General features: G+C 38.7%; 1 protein-coding gene and 1 long non-coding RNA gene across 2 annotated transcripts in view; one reads left to right on the top strand and one right to left on the bottom strand.

Annotated features, from left to right (window-relative positions):
* Positions 1-2,851: 2,851 nt before the first annotated feature.
* LOC121959598 lies at positions 2,852-6,146 on the top strand. Its single transcript, XR_006106929.1, has 3 exons — positions 2,852-2,928; positions 3,252-3,501; positions 6,094-6,146. It is a non-coding gene; the product is annotated as an uncharacterized LOC121959598 (long non-coding RNA).
* A 4,114-nt stretch (positions 6,147-10,260) lies between these two features.
* si:ch211-127i16.2 (probable flavin-containing monoamine oxidase A) overlaps positions 10,261-22,693 on the bottom strand; it is a 51,300-nt gene continuing 38,867 nt past the window's right edge. The window contains exon 12 of the mRNA XM_042509001.1: positions 10,261-10,715. Coding sequence (XP_042364935.1) covers positions 10,370-10,715 — 346 coding nt within the window. The 3' untranslated portion in view covers positions 10,261-10,369. The remainder of the gene's footprint in view (positions 10,716-22,693) is intronic.

Below are 22,693 nucleotides of genomic sequence, written 5' to 3'. Positions count from 1 at the left end.
ACCTTGAAAAATAGGATCAGATTAGAAGTTGTAATGTGCCGGAAAATTGCAGGCACAAATTTAAATCACCTTTCCCAAGTGTGAAAAGTCACAATGGAGTCGGTTCTTGCTGACCCCAGTAACCCTTTGTTCAGTGAGTTCAGTTTTTTTCCCATCTGGTCGCAGATGTAATTCTCCAGGTTGTAGGAGCAATAGATTGAAATCTCGTTGTACCTTACTGCTATTGGTCCACTGAATAAGAGAATGTAATTTTGGGGTTATTTTGTTTGTTTCATGTGAATTGTTTGTGTGCTGATTGTGTATTACTGCTGTCTGCGCAACAAATTGTCCTCTGTGGGTAAATAAAGATAACTTTGACCGTTGCCTTTATTCGCCAATCTGACCTTGGTTACAGGAATGCATTTCACCCTAAATTATATTTTTGCCCTCTTAGCAATAATCCTTCACGTGTGACATTCTGCAGAAACAAAATGACTAAGCATAATTTTTCTAAAAGAGAAAGAGTTTCTTTGGATGGTATGTGAAAAAAGACAGAAGACCCATAGAAATGTTTGAAAGGAGAAGAGATGTACTAAAGGAACACTTACAGAAAAGATTTCTTTTATTATATTCAAGAAACTAGACAAAGGTACAAGAAATTACGAAATTAAGAAATTAAGCTTAAAAAAAGGAAAGGAAAACAAGCAAACAAAAAGGCTTGGTGAAAGGTGCATAACATAATTCCAAATATGTGATTATGATAATTATAAATATCATTTTATCCTAGCTTTTTTTCTTTTCCCCCCCGACATTTACTTCCCTAGTTTTTCTTCTAAATTTACTGTTTTCTTGCATTTTGTGGTACATATCTTGCCAAGTTGCTCCTTGCCGTTTCTCCCCCATGTAAACTAATTTGCACAACGTTCAAAGATTTAAAAACTTTCTAAAAGCAGCACTAGAAAAGTGATGTAGCTCTAGGTTTCAAGGGGTTAAGGGCCGTTACAAGTCCAGAATCCCAAATAAAAAGCTGGACTATGTTCCAAATCTGCAAATTGTTTGTTGTGGTGGTTTGACTTATTGATTTCAAAGCAAAGTGCATGTCTAACCCCTCTATTTTTTGCTGTCAGATGGATTGTGTTTAGAACATGTTGAGCTTTCTTTCTGCCACTCAAGAATTATTTATTTTAGGATTTGTGAATGAAATGCCAGAAATTCAAGCAGCAGCTATCTGCTCTTGTTAAGCCTTCTATATTGTGTTATACAGCCTTGAAGTATTACTCGTGAAAAAAGATTACCAGGCTGCTATTAAAGCTGACATGTGCTGCTAATTGGGATTGAGCTTAATGTGACTCACTCGTGTAGCAGCCTTGGTATTTATCTGTATTTACAAGTGGTGGACAAAAAAAGGTATTCACTTTACTGCTATATTGCCACTAATGCCTTAATAGAAAAAACATTAGAAGAAAATTGTAGAATTTCACACTGTAAGACTTTACACACACAAACTGCTTTTTAATTAAAGGTACAACACTCTGGAGTCCCCTACCTGCAAGCTCAAAGCAAATTAAGAATTTTAAAGGATTGATTTTGACTTTTTTTCTGCAGCAGTTAAGTCCTGGTTTATCATGACATCAAATAGTCATTATTTGTGTACTTGACCCTAATGCAATGAATGTTTTGCGTGATGTTGAATTTGTTTGTGTGTTGTCACAATTTTGAAGTGTAATGTGACATTTTAATGATTATTCAAACTGCTTATGCCAATCAGCTGACTGGCGTTGTCAATTTTGCTTGTGCAACTGTCATTGTTTTTCTGTACTTTCCCTTTAAATAAACGGGGTGCCCAGTAACTCGACTGGTAAGGTGGGCGCCCCATGTACGAAGGCATCGTCCTTGCTGCAGCAACTGTGAGATCAAGTCCAATTAACACCAGCCCTTTGCTGCATGTCATCCCCTCTCTCCTTCTGTCTCACTCTCAAGCCATCCTGTCAAATAACAGCGATAAGACCCAAAATAATCATCTTTATTTAAAAATAAATAAATAAATAAACTTATAATAATTAAGTGAAATGAGACCATCCACCAATGACTTATTTATCCTTGTCTTCCTATCTATGATTATAGGTGCCCTCCCAAAAATAATGACAGATTAATACACATTTTTGGAGCTTTGAGGTAAATTCCACAAGGTGATATAAAAAAAATATATATATTAAATTTTTTTTTTGCTCAAAATAATAACTTGTACACAAGATAATTATCCTGTGAGAACAAGCTAATTAGTCTTATCATATCTTATCTTAACACAAAATAATAACTTTATACATAAGAATATTACCAACTCGAATAGACAAGATAATTATCATTTATATGCATAAACAGTCAATGAATTTTCACAGTTCATTTAATTTAAAATAAAGAATTATTTATGACCTAATTGGTCAAACTGTTTTTTTAAACAGAACAAAAAAAAACAAAAAAACAACAACAATGTGAGGTATTTCTTCTATCTTGAAGAGGAATCTAATAAAAAATAAGTTGAATCTTGAGTTTTTAATTTATTTATCTTTGTCTGTTCTTGTTTGTTTATCTGTCTGTTTATTGAGGCCATTATTTATTTCCTTTAAGCACTTGATTTTGTTGTGATATACGACAAAAAAAGTTGTAAATCCTCTGGTTGCCAACAAATAAGCAAACAAACAAACAAACAAACAAACAAACAAACAAACAAACATCTAAATGTCCTGTTTGCGCAGGTGGGTGGGGGCGGAACTTTAGATCGGAACCTTCGAGCGGAACGATTGTTCGACGTTGTCCCCTCAGGTGATTATTTATCAAACCGGAAGTGTACAGTAGAGCGCGTTAAAATTCACAGCTGTACACTCGACGCTAACAACACCGACTTATGGACTTTGCAAATGACTTTTCCCCCCAAAGTATACACGAAATGTAAGACCAGACGCTGCAGTAGTTGACCAAACAGTTAGGGGGTTCAAAAAAGTGTAGATTATGAGCCGGTTATTTTTTATTTTGGGAATCACTGCCGCGCGGAAATCCGAGCTAAGCTAACATGTTAGCGGCGGCTAGCGGTGAACAGGTTTAGCTAACTAGCCCTCCACCCCACCGTCTGCTTCTACCTGGACTGCTTTTGCTGCTACATTTAAGGATTATCAAACCAAACCAAGATGATTACAGCTTCACCAAGTATCTTTATGCAGACATGAGACTGTTGAAATTTGTTATCGAGACAAATAATGTCTTTTGCTCTCCAGGGAGATGCGGTGAGAGCAGTGCGCTCCCGGGGCGGAAGGTCACTTTCAGCTGGATTCAGACGTGCTTTTTTCTTGTGCTTCGTGATGAAAAAGTTGTTTTCCACACCGTGGGGCCATGCAAAAATCACGAAAGCCCCAGTTTGTGCAGCTGGCCTTCTAGAGACAACTTCCACAAGAGCACAAATGGCTGGAAAGATGTTATCGTCACACAGCACCGTGCAGACGCTCACCGCCTTCAGCTATTTTAATGGTAAGTGAAGCTTATGTTTAACCCTTGGCATTGCCCTGCTTGTGTTCTGCTGTGGATTAATTTGTACATCGCTCACGTCCGCGTCTGTCTACCTTCCTGTGTTTAGTCAACATTGTCCCCGTCCTTGGTGCTGAGTCGTGGATGTAATAAAATAGTGGTGCTTTTTCTTTTCTAGTTTTCTTTCTGTTTGTGTTGTGTATTCATGATGTTAGTTTGATTCTGAACGTCCTTGAACTTCTCGAGGCTCAGATATTTCTTCTATTTCTTCTTCCGCCGTCATGGAAGGCCTGGAAAAGTCATGGAGTTTCACAGTCGCAGTCAAGTTTTGAAAAAATATCACGGGAATGTGTTGTGTGTAATTAATTAAATTATATTAATGTAAGGTAAAAGTGAATTTATGATTATTGTGATAAAAAAGGCCACAGGTTTGGAAGACATGTTTTCTGTAAAAGATTTGGTGATTCTTTGTTCATTCTTTAGAAAAAGGCGATTTAAAAAAAATAAATAAATAAACAACAATGCCTACAAAAATGTAGAAGTTTTAAGAAAACGGGTTTGGGAGGCATGTTTCTATTTTAAAAAAGTGATTTTTTTTATTCTTTAAATAAAAAAAGAGCATTTTTTTCTAGAAAACTAGCATTTTTGAGAATTTCTTTTCTTAAGAAAACGAATTTGGAAGGCATGTATTTTTGCTTATTTTATTATTATTTTTTTAATAAAAATTGACAATTCTTCTACAGGTTTTGGAGACATGTTTTCTTTAAAAAGTTTTGCCGTGTTTTTTTTTTCAAACTGCCAAAATGACAGCATTTATCACAGCCAGAATCTGTAAAAACAGAAACTAATGTTTGAGTTTCAAATTTCCAACTGTCCTTCAGCACATCATGTGGGAAGCTGAAATTATGCTTGAATAGAGTTTTCATATGTTTGAAAAACAGTGGGCAAAGAAAAATATTTGAGTCCTTCAAAAGTAATAGAAAAGTTTTTAAATTTTATCACAGACATTGTGTGGGGACCCTGATACACCTTGTTGCTCATGCATTCATTTTATGCATGTCCTCCATGTTAAAATCTGAGTGGAAATCAGATTTGTTCTGGCGCTGCAGACACTGCATTGTATATAGAGGAGTTGGCTTGTTGGCCTGGATTGAGCCTCGACTGGCTTAAATGAAACCAGGGAGAGCAGGCAGTTGATCCAATGCAAGCTAGTGATAACAAAGACAAATAGTAAGCCTTGGAGCCAGACTACTGCTCAACGATCAGTGGCTGTTGGAGATATTCTCTAGGAGAGAAATAGGGACAGCCAAAAAATCCTTTCAATCAACCGGGCAATCAAGTGATAACGAAATCACTTTCTCTTGGATGTTTTCGTTGTATGATTGGTTCATGCAGTCATATCTTCTGCAATCCAGACTACCTGATCTTGTTCCCCTGTGAGTTGTCGAATATTTTCTTCAAAGCACAAATGAATTGTCCAGCTGGCTTTTGTAATTTCCAGACAGGATGTTGATATTGGACAATTTTGAAAACCCCCAGACTGAATGAAATGATTCCAACAGTGTTATAAGAGTACAATGCTAAATCACAGTTACTTTTTGCCTCCATAAAAAAATCAGCTCTATTGTCATTGGAAGCAAATTGATCCTGCAGAATCATGCAGTATGGACATGATTAAAAAGAAATAAAGAAAAACAAAAACAGTCCTTTAACTCTAAAGTAACTAAAACACAGCTGCAAAGGCAGCTGCAAAAATGACTCATTAAATTTTCCAAACAGCCTCAAAAATCGTGATGTATGTTAAACACAGGAAAGCTGCTTTGGCAAAAAGGAGCAGAGGCCATAAGCAAACCCCCGCCAGCATTAACTGAAAGGCACTTCATGGGATATTTGCATAACAATGCTACAAAATGCAGTCTAAACACAATTGCCAGAGTTGAATCAACCCCTCGCTGACATAATTTAAAATAAATGAACATTATAAGTTTCACAAAGGCAGTATTTATTCCAGGGTTGCTGAATTGCATTATCATGCTCTTGTTATCAAAAGCGCCTGTATGACTAGAATATAAGTCAGCATATCATATATTATGATGGCAAATCAGCTTAAACAAATGGGGTCTGGCTTTAACTGAGAAAAGAGTTGTTTAATGCACTAATATTGATTACACACTGCACTGCAATGTATAAATTTTTAAAGTTGGTGCTGTTGCCTGAGGGCAAACACTAAGGCAAGTGCTGCGACAGGTGTTTACAGGGGCTACAGTAATTACAGTAACATTACTTATGGGAAGCAAATAGGCACAAAATGCACACAAAAACACACAGTCCAGTGTGCAGAGTCAGAGGGTGATAGTGAAAGATGCTGATCTGTCTTTTTTGTTTTTAAATTGTCTACCATATTTTGGACTTTCAAACTTTTAGGAGGTGACAAACTAATTATTGCATTTTTACCTTATTTTCTTTTTCAAATATCGAGCAAAGTGTCCTCCTGCCTGATTCATAATGAAACACAATATGACCCCTGTATTAAGATATGACTGTATTATATGAAAAGCTGCTGGGTAATATTTATCAATGTGCTTCTTTTCACAGTGAAATTGGCAAATTATGAAGATTGAAAAAATAAAGGTAAAATAAAGGTGGCAAAGATGACTGCTTGTGAAGTCTTTGTTTATATCTTCTGGCAATTAAAAGTGACAGTTCTTGCCTGTGTCCTTCTACCGTTTAGCCATTGATGTTGAAAAGCTGCAATTTGTGACAACAATTAATGTCATGTAGGGGTCATGAGTCATTCACAAAATAGTTTAATAGACTTGTTCTGATAAATGCTCATAATTTCACAATGATCATGCATTCACAGTTGAACACAAGAACTGGATGAATGACAACAAAACAGCAGCTGATGAGGTCAGCTGCCGCTCCCAGAGGGTACATTATAGCATGCATACTGTAAGTGAGCAGTGACATTTAGCAGTGTCTAACTATGATAGACAGTACCTTGATAAATATCGATATTCAATACCACAAGGAAAGTAGATATTTAGGTGGGGCTTGGTGGTAGAATGATAATTAACTCAATATAATTTTTCTTGATAATGATATAAGAAATGTTTAAGAAATATAATTAAACCACAGTTCTTATTAAACTCCTTAAACCACAGTTACCACCCACCATTAAGCAGAAGAAGAAGAAAGAGAAGTTGTAGCAGAAGAAGAATAACAAGCAAGACCAACCCACCTTTTATCAGCCTCTTATGTGTACAGCAACATTATGACATTACACCGACATTCAACATGCATATATTTCTTTTTTGTGTAACTGTTTTGACCATGGATAATGTCACACCGTGATCTGACAATAAATTATACTTTATTGATATGTTTTTTTGGGTAAATAATTATCGAAATAGAGCAAAATGCAAATCTTTATTGTGATAACATTTTAGCCATATCGCCCAACCCTGTATTAAGGCCATGAAATTATTGTTATTTTTTAATTAAAAGATAAATATAACCAGGCTATAAGATGACAACAGTGACTTTTTCCTTGGTAAGTAGCAAAGAACAGCAGAATGACTGTTAAAACATGACAATTACTACATTTTTTTTTTAGTATCCTTTTAGTCCTGGTTCATTTGGTAACAGTTGTAGTCAGAATCAGAGCCACCTGTATTGATTCTGTTATTGGTGGTAACAGCAATGTTTTTGAAATACTGCATATCAGAAATTTCTAGAGGCAGCAAAACAAGCTGTTGTTTTATTAGAGAAGTTGGGTAAAATTGGCCTTTTTCCATCATTCTGCGAGCAGCCGTTTCACACTGCAGCCTGCGGACAGCAGAGCACAGTGAAAGTGAAAGTCGGTCACCTAGTGAAGTTAAAGGTGTGTTGCCTGTTGCTTGCAGCTCTTTGTGGCAGCTCCTTCTAGTTCCATTACTTCCTGCAAAATTTACAACTGATTTACTGTCCGTAAATACCAAAAATAACTGCTGGTAGTGGTAAAGGTGCATTTCATGTGACCTCTTTTTTTTTAACAGTTAACTCCTTTAGGGCTGAAATTTGAAAGTTGGAGGCTCAAATCTTTAGTCTGAGACACTCAGCGACTGAGGATTGCTTCAAGGAGAGCGGCAGTTTTTTTTTTCTGTTTTTCTGTGCAGTGTACTTTTGGGGATTTTTTGGTCCCCATATTTTACTGCAGAATGAATGCTCTCGGCTTTGACACTACTCTTTGCAGCTGCAGACATGCAGGCAGCGACATGGAGAGAGAGAGAGGCCACACTGTAAGGTGAAGAAGTGGTGAATTTACAGCTCACTGCAAGCTAATACAGTATAATCTCTGGTTTATGTTGATTTCTAGTGTCGGCAAAAAATGTTGTGCATTTGTGGTATGTCATTCGATTGTTCGTGGTGGATGTGATGTGGATGCTGCTGTCACACTGATAGTCCGACTGAGCCCAATCAGACTTAAAAACGTTGTATGGAAAACAACACCAGTCGTTTATTTGTATTGAACTGTCAAAAGTCCAATTCGGGTACAGCCCTAAACTCCTGCTTCGCCACTGAAATGCTTTTAATGTGAAACTGCAGCAGTAGGGGATGTTCAATGTGCATTAGCAATAAGTAGAGGTGAGAGAAGGTGGGGCTTTGGAGGCAGTGCAGTGTGTTAGTGTGTGTGAAGAGAGAGTGAAGGTGAAGCTGGTACCAGTGTGTTGATAGTGTGGAAAATAGGTACAATGACATATACCATGTGATGAAAGCTCTGAGCTTCACTGCAGAGTCCCTGAAATAGCTCACTCATTTGCTTTGCTTTAACCTTCTTTAAGTCAGAAAAATGGAAGTAAATATCTTTTGCATTTCATCTGAAATCCACATCAGAGCCATAATTTTTGTGAATTTTAACCAAAAATGACCAAATCAGTGACCAAAGGGTGCAAAAAAACTCACGGTTGGATGCCAGACTGCTGGTCTTGATTCACTCTGGACCGGCTTAAGTGAAACCAGGGAGAACAGGCAGTTGATCCGGTGGAAGCTAGTGATAACAAAGACAAATAGCAAGCTATGGCGCCAGTGGAGTCAGAGACTACCGTCCAATGATCAGTGGGCGTTTGAGATACTCTCCAGGAGAGACATGGGGACTGACAAAAATCCTTTCAATCAACTGTGCAATCAAGTGATAGCGATTAAATCACTTTCTCTGGGACGTTATCATTGTGTGACTGGTTCATCCATCTTATGCTCATCCGAATGTGTTGGTGGTTTTGTGGGCGCACAAACGCGTGTGTGGCTCAGCTCCAAGCCTCTCAGGCAGGTTTTATGGCTCTCTGGGAAACAATGCAAGGCATGCCGTGTGAAAGCTCCATTTTCTCACTGCAAAGTGGTTTAAACACAACATGAGCTCTCTGACGCGCTTAGCTTACAAGCACAACCAAATTTAATGATCAGAATGGTAAATGTAAAAAATGCAGTTGGGATAGAATGCAAATATCTCCAGGTGATTTCTGTAGGAAGTTCTTCAGAAAATAGTTGTATCATCATTTGTCATGAACAAACGATGAAATGATTTAAGTTGACAATGAAAGTGAGTGTTCTGGAGTCAGTGAATCTTTATATTTCAATTTTGCCAACAAGAAGGGGAAAAACTTTTGTTATGAAAATTGAGTAGTTTTATTAGTAAATTAGACGAACAGTATTAAGACATCAATGAAATGCTATTAATCAACATTTCATAATGAATTACATTAGGGCTGCCCCCTGAAAGATTTTGGAATTTGGAGTCCCGGCAGTGGACTGATATTCTTCAAGTCAAGCAGTCTTTTCTTTTTTCCAGTTGGTATGAAGTGTATAGATGTAGCTGTAGAGTGAACACTCCTCACTTCCCTCCTCACTTGCTTTTCTTCTGTACAGGCAGCTGTGGACCCAGACCCCCAGACTCGAAGGAGACGGAGGCAGCTGCCCGGAAGATGAGAGGCGTTGCCTGGTAAGCCTTCAAAAAAACATTGTCTTCTGCTTTCCGCTTAGAAGTATTGAATTTACAGCCCACAGCAACTTATTATGGTTTTGAATTACAGCCCACAGTAACTTATTATGATATAGTACCCCTTACTTCCCCCCTCACTTGCTTTTCTCTGGTACAGGCAGCTGTGGATCCAGACCCAGGGTGAGTCTGACGGAGAAGCAGGAAGCTGTCTGGAAGAAGAGAGGCTTTGTCCGGTAAGGCTTGGAAAAAACTCTGTCATCTGCTTTCTTAGAAGTATTGAATTTACAGCCCACAGCAACTTCTTTAGTATACAGTCTCTGGCTTTTCTTTGATATCTAGTGTCAGCAAAAATTGTTGTTGCACATTTCCGAATTGTTGTTAGTGCAGTTAGTATGCAGGGTTTTCCACTCATTTGTTTAATTTTGGCGGGTCATCATGTGCATTAAAAGTGAGAGTTAACCGTTCACTCTGCGGGGTCTAAAACTTTACTCTCATTCACAAACATCTGCAAACAGCTCCTCTCATCCATTGATGTGATCTGACGAGCGGTGAAGGAATCTACAGATCAGTTATACAACCCGCAAGTAATTTGGTGATATATTGATTTTAGAAGAGCCAATGTACAAAAATAAACATTCAAACTCAGAATATCTTTATTGCACATGTGCAAATTCTATTGTAATATAGAATCATGTGTGTAATTAAGCATATTAAATTATTCACAATTTACCTATTTATTATAATATGATTTTATATGATACAGTATAATAAAAATCAGTCTTAATTAGTCAATCAAATATGCAGTAGACTATAAGAGAATACACCAACTTCTGCAAAAACTGTTGAATCAAATCCAAAGAGGTGACTGGGCAGCTATTTTTTATTTCTCTGTTTCTATAGAAATATATTGCAACTGGTTGTTGAAAATAAATTTGTCAAGTAGCTTTTAACCTTTAGCAGTGCATTTTGATTCTGAGCCAGCAAGACAGCTGCACTTATTGCCAGCGTTGCTATGACCATAGCCTTGCTTGTAGACAGGTACGTGAGTCTGGGTGATGGTGTTTGCTCGGTGGCGCCCTTGACAGTTTGACTGCGCTGCACTGTTTCCTGCTCCTCCTGAGTCAGGGTCGTTGGGCAGAGCGCAGCCAGTACTTCGAGAGCAGCTCGCTGACCAGCTTGTACTGCGCCACTCATGTACCCACACCACAGGGTGGCTGTCTCTGTGCCTGCCCAGTGGATCCTGTAAATCAGGGAAATCAGTGAGCCATACACTAAACACTTAGCCTTATGTTGCTGTTTGAAAGGGTTGTCATTGTATCCTCTATTGGAGTAATTAAATCCCTTTTAGTACGTTTATATAGTGTCTTAAGCCATTAGTGCCCACATTATCAGTTTCAATATGTGAAGTTGGTGACTGATAAGATTTCCTTGCTGACAAACTGAAACAGTTTTGCCCTCTGTTTGCATATACATGCTCAGCAAATGAGACTAAACCTGTTCAGCTTTGTTTGAATTGCTCACTGTCAAGAATGTATATAAATAGGGGTGTAAATCACCAGTTTTATCATGATACAATATTATATCCATTCTTTTCACAATAATTCGATATTTGCCGATATGACAAAGTCTGTCACGATTTGGTTTTGGTTTTGAATAGATTTGATTCAGGGCCTGCGAGCATTATGAGATTATATTAAATGCTCATTTAACGCAATCTTTTACAGAATAAGCCACCTCTTTTTGCTTTGGCCATACAAGGAAAAACAACAATAACATAAATTATTGTAAATAATGAAAACTGGTTAATTCTGTCAGAAAACCCCTTATAGAAGAAATGTTTTTATTTTAACCCAACTCATCTTTTTCCTAAAACTTCAGGGCTGTTTGGCTCAAAGCCCTGAAGGCAAACTTCTCCCAATAGCATTAGAACATGAATTAACAACAAGATCATTTAACAAAAGTATAAAGCTCAGCTCAATAATAACTATCAAGGTTCATAGACAGAACAACTCTCTTTTTCAAGTCACGTTTCCCCCCACAAATACTTCATGCTAACGTCACTAGCATAAGCTTATGACAGTTTACATTTCATAAATAACCTCGCAATTAGCGGCCTTTTCCTTTACTCATAGCTTAACACTTTACATGTATTTTTTATACTTTTCTTTACTCAACACTGGTTTAACTCACAGAAAGAACAGCACAGTTGGATTACAGCAGGAATGCACAGTTTTTTGTAGTCTAACCTTGTTAAAACCGTGCAGCTAATTTTGCCGTGTTGCTGTGAGGTTAGTAGAGTGAGATGCCCGGCAGATATGTTACTTTTCCTAAGTACGGCTGGATCAATGTTTACACTTTGCATCAATGATACTAGGTTGTTGCTGATTAAATGATATATCAATCCAGATTGATGAATCTTTACACCTCTACTTATAAACCTTATGAAACTCTGCCCAGGATGGCCAAATTTGTTGTCATCACCAGTCCACATCATGTGACTTGGAGTTTGAATATTGTTGTCAGAGTTTGACTTGAGCTGCAGACTGCAGGGCTTTGTCATTGGCAAGATGGTAGACTTCTGGGTGTGATTGTGTAACATTCTCAAAAAAGAACTGTAAAATTAGCAGTCTAGTAGGATTGGAAAAAAATGAATTGAAGTCGACACTTGGGAGGGAAAATGTGGCAGTGGATGCTGCTGCTGCCAGTTGCCAGGCCCTGGAGAGGTTGAAGACAATGGCAGCAGAACTGAAGATGATGCATTACAGTCTCCCTTTACCAGAGGCTTTGTGGAAACATATCACTACTAACCCTTAAATAATGGCAGCATAGCAGCAGGTTAGCAACTTTTCTCAAAACTCAAATCCATTGGCCATGGAGGCAAGAGTGAGGGAAGTGGTAAAGACAGAGACCATCCTCATCCAGCCCACAGCACTTTGTACAGTGTGCTGAAGAAAGGCCAAGGTTCAGTGCTTGAGTACTTGAATTTTGAGGATGAAATATCAAATACTGGAATATCTTGAAAATAGCTGTTTTTTTTAAAACAAAGACCGAAAGAAGTCCTTGAAATTCAAATTAAATCGCATAACTTTTTCTTTTAGTTCACTTGTATATTGCTCAGAATCAGAAATCGCTCAGCTTTTTCTTCTTAATTTCTGATGTGTTGCTGACTCTCGCCTCTACACACTGTGCTGTTCATTGCATTATTTAGTTGTTTTTTTTTTTTTTTTTAATTTGCACAACTCCTAAAACCCAGCAGAACCAGTACAGCTGTGTTGGCATGGCTGAACTTAACATGAATGAACTTCACCATGATTTGTTTCTTTTTCACTGCAGTGGTGCGCTGATGTAATGGCTCTGCCGAATAAGTGAAACTTAAGTTGCAGCTGGCGTCATGTCCTTGCACTTGTTTCAGATGGTTCCATCCTTTAGATGATTTTCTCAGATCTTCATGATGTGTTCTACTTTTTGTAATGGCTGACAGTTCTGTCTAATATCAGGCAAGCATGGCGAGGTCTCTCCTCGTGCGTGGTGTGTAAGCAGTCGGTACAGTAGGTGTGGGGCAGCCACTTAAACTCTAAAGCAAGAGTGTCAAATGTAGGTCAAACATACAGCCCTAAACAGCCCAATCCAGCCCTCTGAATGACTTTACAAAGTGAAACATTTCAAAGAAGTCATTATTTGTGAGTGGTTGTGGACAATAATGAAGGACATTTACTTAGGTGTTGTACTTAAGTACAGTTTTTGATGCCAAAATCAAGCATTTTTACTGTATAAATCTAAAAAAAATCCAAAAGTCTCAAATTTCTATCTTGAAATGACTTCAAATCTGAAACTTGAGCCGCTATAAAAAAAGTTATTTATAAATATGACATCAAAATGGGCTGTATGCCCCCAAAATAAAATGAGTTTGACACCACTGCTCTAAAACATTCTGTGATGATTTCATACGTTCGAGTACGAGTACCCACTTCACTGAAGAGACAAATATTGATCACATCATTTTATATTCAGTAAAAATATATATTTGAAAATGAATTCTTTGCTTTAAGTGAAGTTTTTGAAATAATAAAAAAGGATTTGCTAGAAAAAGTACTTGAAAGCCCTTGAATTTCATTTTGTAATCGACCCTGAAAAGGAGAAAGCTTAGCTGTCTCCCTACACTGCTGGTTTAGCGAAAAGTAAACGCCATTGTTCTGAGATACAGATGTAGAGGCTGGTCCTCTGGCTAGTGTCTGTGAAACCACTGACTGGTGAGGTGGAGCTGAGTTACAGCCCAAAAATAATACTGCACCCTTTCAATTTTAGCCTACCATTGGATACCGACTTGGTAAAGAGAAGCAGCTGTGAGAACAAAGGTGTAGTATGAGAGATTTTCAGCTTCTGCTCTACAGCCGGCCACCCTGCAGCATGTGGTAGATATGATCAAATGTGATAACATGTTCTAATGGAGTGGATGACACTGTGATTGGGTTATGTTGTGTAAGTTGAAGGAGCTACATACAGTCTCTTCAGAGAAAAGAGAGCCTGCTTCCAGGAGCTTAAAGTGCTCAACAGATAGTAAAGAATTCTCAGAGTCTGTTATTCTGGGCAATTATATTTCCGCACCCAAAGAGATGAATGATCTGTGCTTTTTGAGTGCTTGTCTTCTGTGTGCCTTAGGGCAAGAACATGCTAATCACAGCTGCGCAAAGAAGAACATGCATGGAGGTCTTTTCGACATGTTCACTTGGCTGTTTTTTTTTCATTACTTTTCAGATTTGGAATATAACATGTATGAGTTTTTGTTTCAAGCCTCTCTCTAAAAGGTACATGTATCTAATAATCATCTGGCTTGACACTGAAGTCTTTGTACACAATGTTAAGATTCGTGCACGTTGGGTCCCCTGTGTGCGAGGCCAAGTGTAATTATGCAGTGTGTGTTACATGTCTTCAGAGAACTATAATCCTGGGCTTACTGAGGAAAGCTAATAAGACTAAACTACCTATAGTAGGTGTTTTGAGAACGTCGACGGATTCTATCTTTTCATATCTAATGTACCACTGAGACACAAGAAGTTCCACTAATTCACCATTTGAAGGACACTGGATATGTGTAGCGGATTACTGCTCATGTATTCACTAGCCCATCATACTTGCTTCAAGGCTCCTCTATACCAGCCCCCATCGCTGTGCATCAATCAGAGGAGTGCAGACGGGCTCCCCCTTTGCACCTTCAATCTGGCCAGTATCCTTGATGATTAATTTATGTTATCTGAACAGCGAAGTTAGAGGCCTCAGCAGCAAACAAGCTTCCTGTGCACTCAAACATACTTCTCTGATGCTGTAAAGAAGGCTATGACAATGAATTTCACAAAGGGACGTTTCTATTCAGTGAGGGTGCTAACAAGAAATTGGATGAGTAGTCAGGAGTGAACAGAGGATCAGTGTGTGCCAAAGCTGCGATGAGAAATGCTCAGAAGCATCTTGAGAGTTCAGTCTAGCCTACAAAAAATATTCCACTCGAGACTTCATCAGCAGAATATCCAAGAAGAAGACCTCAGACTGAAAGGCCTTTTGGCAACATGTCAACAAGCTCGGAGTTTGTAATGCACACCGTCTGCCTTTCTCCCTCAGACTGATACAGACTGCCTTTTTAAGTCCTAAAAAATGCCTGACGTCACCCAGAGTACAGGACTGCTTACTGCGACACATGGTTAAACATTTTTGTTTGAGGAAGCTCTGTAATGGATTTAAACAGCAGTGAGTCAGCTAAGAGTGCAACAAATTCAAAATAATCACTGAGATAAACTACAGTGGAATCTGCTCAGGGTAATTTTTGTTATTGAAATGCATGATAAAAATGTATTTTTTCCATGACTTAGATGAGATGTTGTGGAGCTAAAAAAGATCTTTGACAATAATAGCTATGATAAATGGTCACTATTTCATTCTCAGTGTAAATCCGGGTGGTTTTTTGCAGGGTCCTATACCAATCAACCTTTGATCTGGGGAGTGTGACTTGTCGACCGACATAGTAAAACACACTAAATACACTAAAAAATGTCTTTAATTTGTGTTGATAGAGATCTTAAGGGTGGGGGGTCGCTATGGGAAGGTGGGAGAGATTTTACACTGGGCAGCTATATGATTATCAAACACGCTAATCTATTTATTTTTAAATGATCTAAATGCTATCTTACCAAAAATGCACACCGACACATGTTTTGAGCTGGAATTTGGCGGTAAATAGTGAGCCAAGTCTGCCTGAGGATGGTGGATGGTAGAGTCTGTTGAATGGTGGCTGTAAGCTTTACAGACAGATAGGAGGCATGATTATGTCTGAAATGTAGCTGTGGCTGAAGTAAACAGTCTGTACTTGGCAGAATTTTCTCTGACAGTGCTGAAAGTTTTAATCAACAACTTTGAGAGAACAAAGAGAGAGAGTGGGCTAAAGGGCCACTACTAAGCCCCTTCTTCTTGTCACCTTTGCATTTTTACACAGAACCAAACCACAGCGACATCATTTCACTCCGGTGTGTGATTTCAGACTGCATCAGAGCATCGCACAATCAAAAGAGACGTGGCATGTGAGACAACAGCGTCTGCCTCTAGTGTGACAGAAGGTAAGGAGCTCTCAGACCTTATTGTTTTCCCAATTTTCACACATTTACAGCCATTTTTCCTCTCAGAGTTAGCCACTAACTGCTTCTAGTGATGGATTGCACCCATAAAACATCTTCAAATGTCACACCTATCTAGCCCTTGATCCTGACTAGCTGTCCTGTTAAAAAAGACACTGTTACTACGGCGACTTAAAGTGAGACCACTCTGTCCATCCCTTCTGCAATCATACCTTATATAAAGAACGGTGAGGTGGCATAGCGGCGCAGTACTCCCGCCTTGAACAGGCAGTGTAAATAAAAAGATACGAGTTTAAACCCTTAGATTAACGTGTTGCAAAAAGAATTAAGGCTAAAATAAAGTTAAGTCAACGTCTACAGTGAAAACAGCGACAAAGTTGTCTCAATTTAGTTATTCATGGTCTCAAAGTTTGAGGTTTTTGTCTTTCCAAATAATAATCATCAAGTGTGTACTTGTAAATCATCCTTTTAACCTGTCAAAAACTCTGTTGCAGAAATGCAAGTTTGTAAATATGTAGCTGAAGAACTAATAATGTCTAAATTAAATTTAAACAGAAATCTTTGTGGCAAAAAGAAAGGACTAAAATGTGACTAAAGCTATTGAGAGCATTTTTCATCTAAAGCATTTTTCTTCTTCAGGCCTATTTTTCATGCAGATCACCATCTAGCTAACATTTGTATATTAATTACATGAATATAAAGTGATAAAATGGACAGCTTCGCTATTTACTGAATTTTATTGACCATTTCAAAAAACAGCACAGCTGTCTAATTGTGGGGGCACAGAGTGAGCGGGCATTGTCAGTACACTTGACGAGGGCGGCTTCAACCGCAGGTGCTTTCCCCTTGTGTATTAGTTTTCTCTCTCCATCACTTGCAACCATGACAAGGTAGCCTGAGGAACCCTAAGTTTTGCTGCTGCGTGTCGTTGGCTCGTTTTTGGCAGTTTGTCATAAACTTGGAGGACGATTTCACTGTGCTGGCAGCTCCAGCCTGCGGTAGCCAGCTGGAAGCAGACAGGTTACCGCAAGGCAAAATAACTTGTCATGGGAGTTAAGTAGAAGACAAAGAGAATTACTGTAGTTTTGTAGTTTTAAAACATTTTTCCACATGTTGTCATGTATGAAAAGACCCAAAATGAACACTGTAAGAGGCAAAACTTTGTGATCCATATAAGGGACGGATCACTGTAACCATGACAACTATAACCGGCTTGTATATCCAAACGATAATGAAAAAGCCAAGCAATGTATTCACCTAGTATGGTGATTAAAAAATAAACAGGCAGGAGTAGTGAAGGGAGAAATCAATCAACAAAACCATTACAGCGACACGCATAGCAGGTGGCAGTAAACAGCATAATGAGCTGCAGCATTATACTGAGAAGGGTGAGAGCTTGTCAGGTTATAAAGACTGCTTTGTGATCTTGATTGAACTCGATTGGTGTCTTGTTTAAATAGGTGATTATAAGATGACTTAAGTGAAATGGATAACCCCTAACTTTAGTGCCCTATAAAAATTAATGCAGTGCTTTGTTTTTGTAAATTGTTGGGGAATTTAGAGCATGTGATTTTGGTGGTCTGCTATTTAGAGTCTCCACCATGGAGGATTTCCTAAAATGCACATGTATAGGATTAATCCAATCTCTAAAAGCGGGAATAAAGATAAAAGGATCCCTCTGAGCTGGCGGGATATCATTTTGACCTCTGTTGTATACAAACTGTTCTGCTGTGTCAATTTAATCACATTTCCCAGTGGGCTGAGTCAGATACTATAACAGCAGATGAACAAAATGGATTTAGGAAGAAAACTCGTCCACATTGTCACCTTAAGCACAAATACAGACTCAAGGAAGATTAAAGCTTTCCTTCTATTCCATCATCCACCTTTCTCAAGCATTTGATCACAGTGACTAAAGCATTCTCTGAAATAAACTGGTTACTTTTTCTAAAATATGATATGCCTGATGTCTGTTTACAGAAATAAGGAGTGTTGCATAAACTTGAAGTTTATGTGAGAGAATAGTCTGTTTATCCCCCTCTCCTCTATTTTGTACATTCAGCTATGAAGTGCATCTTTAATCAATGCCCAAAAAGCTAAAGGTGTGTATATCTATCCTCAAGATAACCTAAATTGACTACAATGTCGGACACTGATTAACTTGTGGTGCAGCCTGTTTTCTCCAACAGAAATCCCTTCTGTGCCTGATTAAATGGCCTTTCGACACACATTTAACTGATGTTCTGAACTGAGGTCTGTTGTAATGTTCAGACTTTGGTTGTGATGCTCGTTGCTCCCGCTGTGCAGTCCTGTCAGTAGTATTCCCAGTGAGGTGACGTGACACAGTCAGCTTGTCACTTTGCAGAGTATGTCTCTAAACTGTGTTGGTAAAGTTTCTGTGTGGTGGATTGTGTTGCTAATGTTTTGTGTAAGGATCGTGAATAGACATTTGCAGATGTTTAAAAATACTAAATTAATTTGCAGCCTTATTTTTGTGCAGAACTGTATAGCTCCTTGAAGTATGAGTGACTGCAGTTTCCATGATTTTATGCTTTCCTCGTAATTGAAATAAATCAGTAATCTATTTGAGTACTAAAGGGATCTTACAGACTTTGTTGCAGGGTTCCCATGGTCATGAAGAAAACCTGGAAAACTAATAGAATGCCACTAAATTATATTTCCACAGAATCAGTAAAATCCTTCAAAGTCTTGGAAAAATGTTATGAAATGTGTTGTCACATCCACATAGTTTAAAATAATGGCAAATGTATTTTTTCCATAGCTGTTGACTGAATGTAGCTCTGCTCTGGATAGCAATGCGTCGATGTGTGGCAACATGTCATATATTTGTCTTCATTTTCTCCCTGCGCTTCGTCTGTACCTCCATGTATGCAGCTGTGTTTGAAAAGAGTTTAATTCTGATATTTTTGAATAATACCAGGCAAGTAGGTTGAGAAAAAATGATGACATGAACACAAGATCAATGCCACAGTTTCTTTGCCTATGCCACACAGATACTTTTCATTGTGCTGCATTTTTGAAATGGAGCAATTGATACAACCAGCCCAGGGCTTTCAGTTGTCATTTTTCAGTGCTCATTTTGGTTTTGTTTGAGCTGCTCTGAAAGCAGAGTGCTGTAGTTTAAAGGTACTGATGCCGTTGTTGTGTATGGTCATCCTGGGTCAGGGTTCTTTCCCTCTGTTTTGGAAGTTTCAGCAGCAGTGGGTGATATTGCAGGAGAAAATAGACTTGTTCTCTTGCCTTCCTGTCTGTTGGCTCCAGAAGCATTTTATGATTTGCCTCTTGCTTACTTTTACTTCACCTTGTCTCTGTGATGCCCTTGGTTAAGGAAAGCAAGGAGGAGGAGGCACATTATTGTTCCTGTATAAACAGATGCTTTGCTTTCGGCCTTTGTGTTTGCATATCACAGTCATACTGTATTTGTTGGCAGGATCGGCTCCTCTCAAGGCTGGTCCATGCAAATGGCACCGAGCAGCATTGCTGCATTGTGTCTTTTTCAGAGAAGGGATATGTGTAGGAGATTCATGCAGCAGTTTTGTGGTCAGTGCTCATCACTTTTGACCTTTTGGATGGTGTTTCTTTAAGCCCTTACTTTTGGGGACTTTGGTACAAAGGCCTTGTGAGGTTAAGGCTGAATCTACTGGCAGAATTGCTGGTCAGTGCTGCGACTGAAGTTTTCAAAAGCTCTCACGTTATTCTATCAGACACATTAAAGATTGCGCTTGGGTTCTTTACCCCATTTATTGCTTATTCATGGACCTTTTTAAGTATTCTTTATGCTTCTCATTTGTCTGGTTGTGTGTTGCATATGCAGTACAGACTGCATATACAGATGGACAATGTGCCCCCACTTACACCTGCTATGCTAATGATGTCCTGGATATAGCCGCCGCCTTCTTGCGCTGTGACATCATATGTCATAATAATGATCTCCACGGTAGGGGAGATCCTGCCAAAACACCCGTCCATCAATCGCAAGCGATGCAATTCAACAAAAGTGCACAGATTGGCTGACGCAGCTGTTTTTCAGGAATTAAGTTTCTACTGGATAAATAAAGAAATTTTGGTTTTTGTTCATTTTAAAGTTCAAACTTATTGAACTTTAGTCCATTTTGCCATTAAACGTTCAGAGCTTTAACAGTGACCTGGTCAACTAACAAAGAAAATTTTACCTACAATACTTGATTTTTGGAGCATGATATCATCATATATATCATCACCTTTCAAGTTGATCCGACCAACTTTTGTATGGCATGGTGTGCATGTGATGAATGTAGGTCCAATGTTCACTAATGTTTTGGCCTTTATCAACTCTTTAGAAAAATATGTCTTTTTAGGTGCTCAATGCCCCAATATGTTCTTCATCTAGTTGCTAGTTGTGGTGCTGAGCAGGTAGAGTTCAGTTGGTTTTTAGAGCTTTTTCATAGCCATGAGAGAGAAGAGTAAAAGTAAAGCAGCAATTTGCAACGGCAAACACTTGCTATAGAGGTTGGTAAAGTCATTTGATATAATGTCACTTGATACTCTGTTATCATAAATATATTGATTATAGCCACTTTAAACAAAGAAAAACATCTAGAGTCAGTATTGATTGTTGGCAGCATAAGCATGAGTTTAAAAGTTTTGTTTTCTTTTAGAAATCATAAATTATACAGATGTGGCGTTGATTTAAGTTGAGTGCAGTGCAGATCTGTAACCATGTCTAGACAGCCGAAGGGACTTTGAAGGACCCTCTTATATTATTCATGGTCTATGAAGACCTGCACATGTTTTGTCGCCCAGTGGGCCTCATGTTTTAGTACAAGCGGTACTTTGCTGCGACCTTATGCTTACTAACCTTAGCAATCATTTCTTGCTGAGCTGTTGTGTGTTTTAGTTCACTGTCAGGCTTTTAATGTACCGGTGTGTAAACACGAGGCATTGCCCTTTTAAGATGCAAAAGCCTGTGTAAAAAGAATCATAGGAACATATTATAACTCTGCTTTTTTATCACAAGCGGTTCTCCCTGAGGTGTTTTAGGATGAGGAAAGTGTTGCTGCTGCTCTTCAAAAGAGAGAACAGAGACTGACTAATCCTGAAATGGCTGAACGGATGCAGACTTCACTGTGTGGACACACCGAGTTGACCTGCCAAGCCTGTAGACCTCTGATGGGGAGCTCCACTTGTCATTATCAAAGTTAGGAGCCATAACTAGACTTATCATATTTATTCTTGGCTCTGATTTCTGAAATAGTAAAATATAAAAACCTGGTGGTACACAAATCACAGCCCAGTGCATTTACAACTAACACACAGTTTAAAAGATTTATTCTGTTCCACTCTGTGTATGATAGGTTGAATGAACTAATCCCTCTCTGTTGGTAGTAATAATCCAAACAATGTGAGGAGCAACACAAACAACCAAAGATTTCAGCATCCTTCAAAGCAGCACTTTAGTTTGTGCAGAGTTTATTCTGCATGCATTTTGGAGCTGTTAACTTAGTAAAACAGCAACCCACTGGGCTCAGTATACTCAGAATTCTTGGCAGCCTTTCCATCTTCTTAATCATTCTTGTCTCTGCTCTCTCTTACCAGACCTATAATTGCATAGCGAGAACCTCTCTGTAAAAACCTTACACACTGATCACTTAGGCATAGTATCCACCTATAATAATGAGGTCTAACTGGATGTCATGAATAGGAATCTCTCAGATTGGTTAATTTTGCTTTTGGTAGCCCGGCATCCATTAAGCAGTTACTAAACAGTTGGGGGAGACCAGAGGCTGGGCACAATGTCACCATGGATCAACACAGTGTTAACAGCAGTAATCGCCAGTTTTCCTATAGCGCAGACACAGATACTGCACAGTGCAGAGCGGGGCTGATAATGAGTAATGAGTAAATACCTTTTTAGCTTTGTTGTTAATGTGGCACAGCAAAGTGCTAGTATAACAACGAAATTGAAGATTAGCAAAATTAACCCAAAGACTGACTTGTGTAACCCTTCAGGCTGATGAATGGTTAATTTTCAACATTCCCAATTAACTCTAATTATGAAAATCGAACTGTGGTCACTATTGAGATTCATACTACACCAAATAAAATTCCGTAATCCACCAGAAACTGCTGGAGTCTGCCGTGCTGTTATGTTTAAAGCACAAGCAACCAAGCATGGGTCTGTCTTCATTACATGTGCTGAATATGTGTCAAGGTCACAGCATGTCCTTGAGGATCCATTTTCTATATGGGGTAGGAATGTGGATAAGGGCTACTGCCCCATGCCGCTGTTTGAGTCACGTTATGTAATGAGCTTTCTCTGCTCCCCACGGACTTAATGTCATTATGGAAATACATTACCTGGATCCTCCTCCCCACCTCTCGCTCTCATTCGTTCAGGTTTGTGCATCCCCGAACAGGCCATTAGAAATGGATTATAGGACGTTTTCCTATGAGAACACCACTGCTGACGACCTCTTGACATTTCTTTAGAAGTGGACTAATGTGTATCAGCGACGGCATAATCACTCCAACGACTCATGTCAATGATCTGTAGGCACTGGCTGCTAGTGAGTAATACCTGTTAGGCAGGGTGAAGTGC

The sequence above is a fragment of the Plectropomus leopardus genome, chromosome 20, assembly GCF_008729295.1.
Source record: "Plectropomus leopardus isolate mb chromosome 20, YSFRI_Pleo_2.0, whole genome shotgun sequence".
In the NCBI taxonomy this organism is placed as follows: Eukaryota; Metazoa; Chordata; class Actinopteri; order Perciformes; family Serranidae; genus Plectropomus; species Plectropomus leopardus.
Note: the sequence above shows the minus strand (reverse complement) of the source record. Positions and strands in the feature narration are given on the sequence as shown.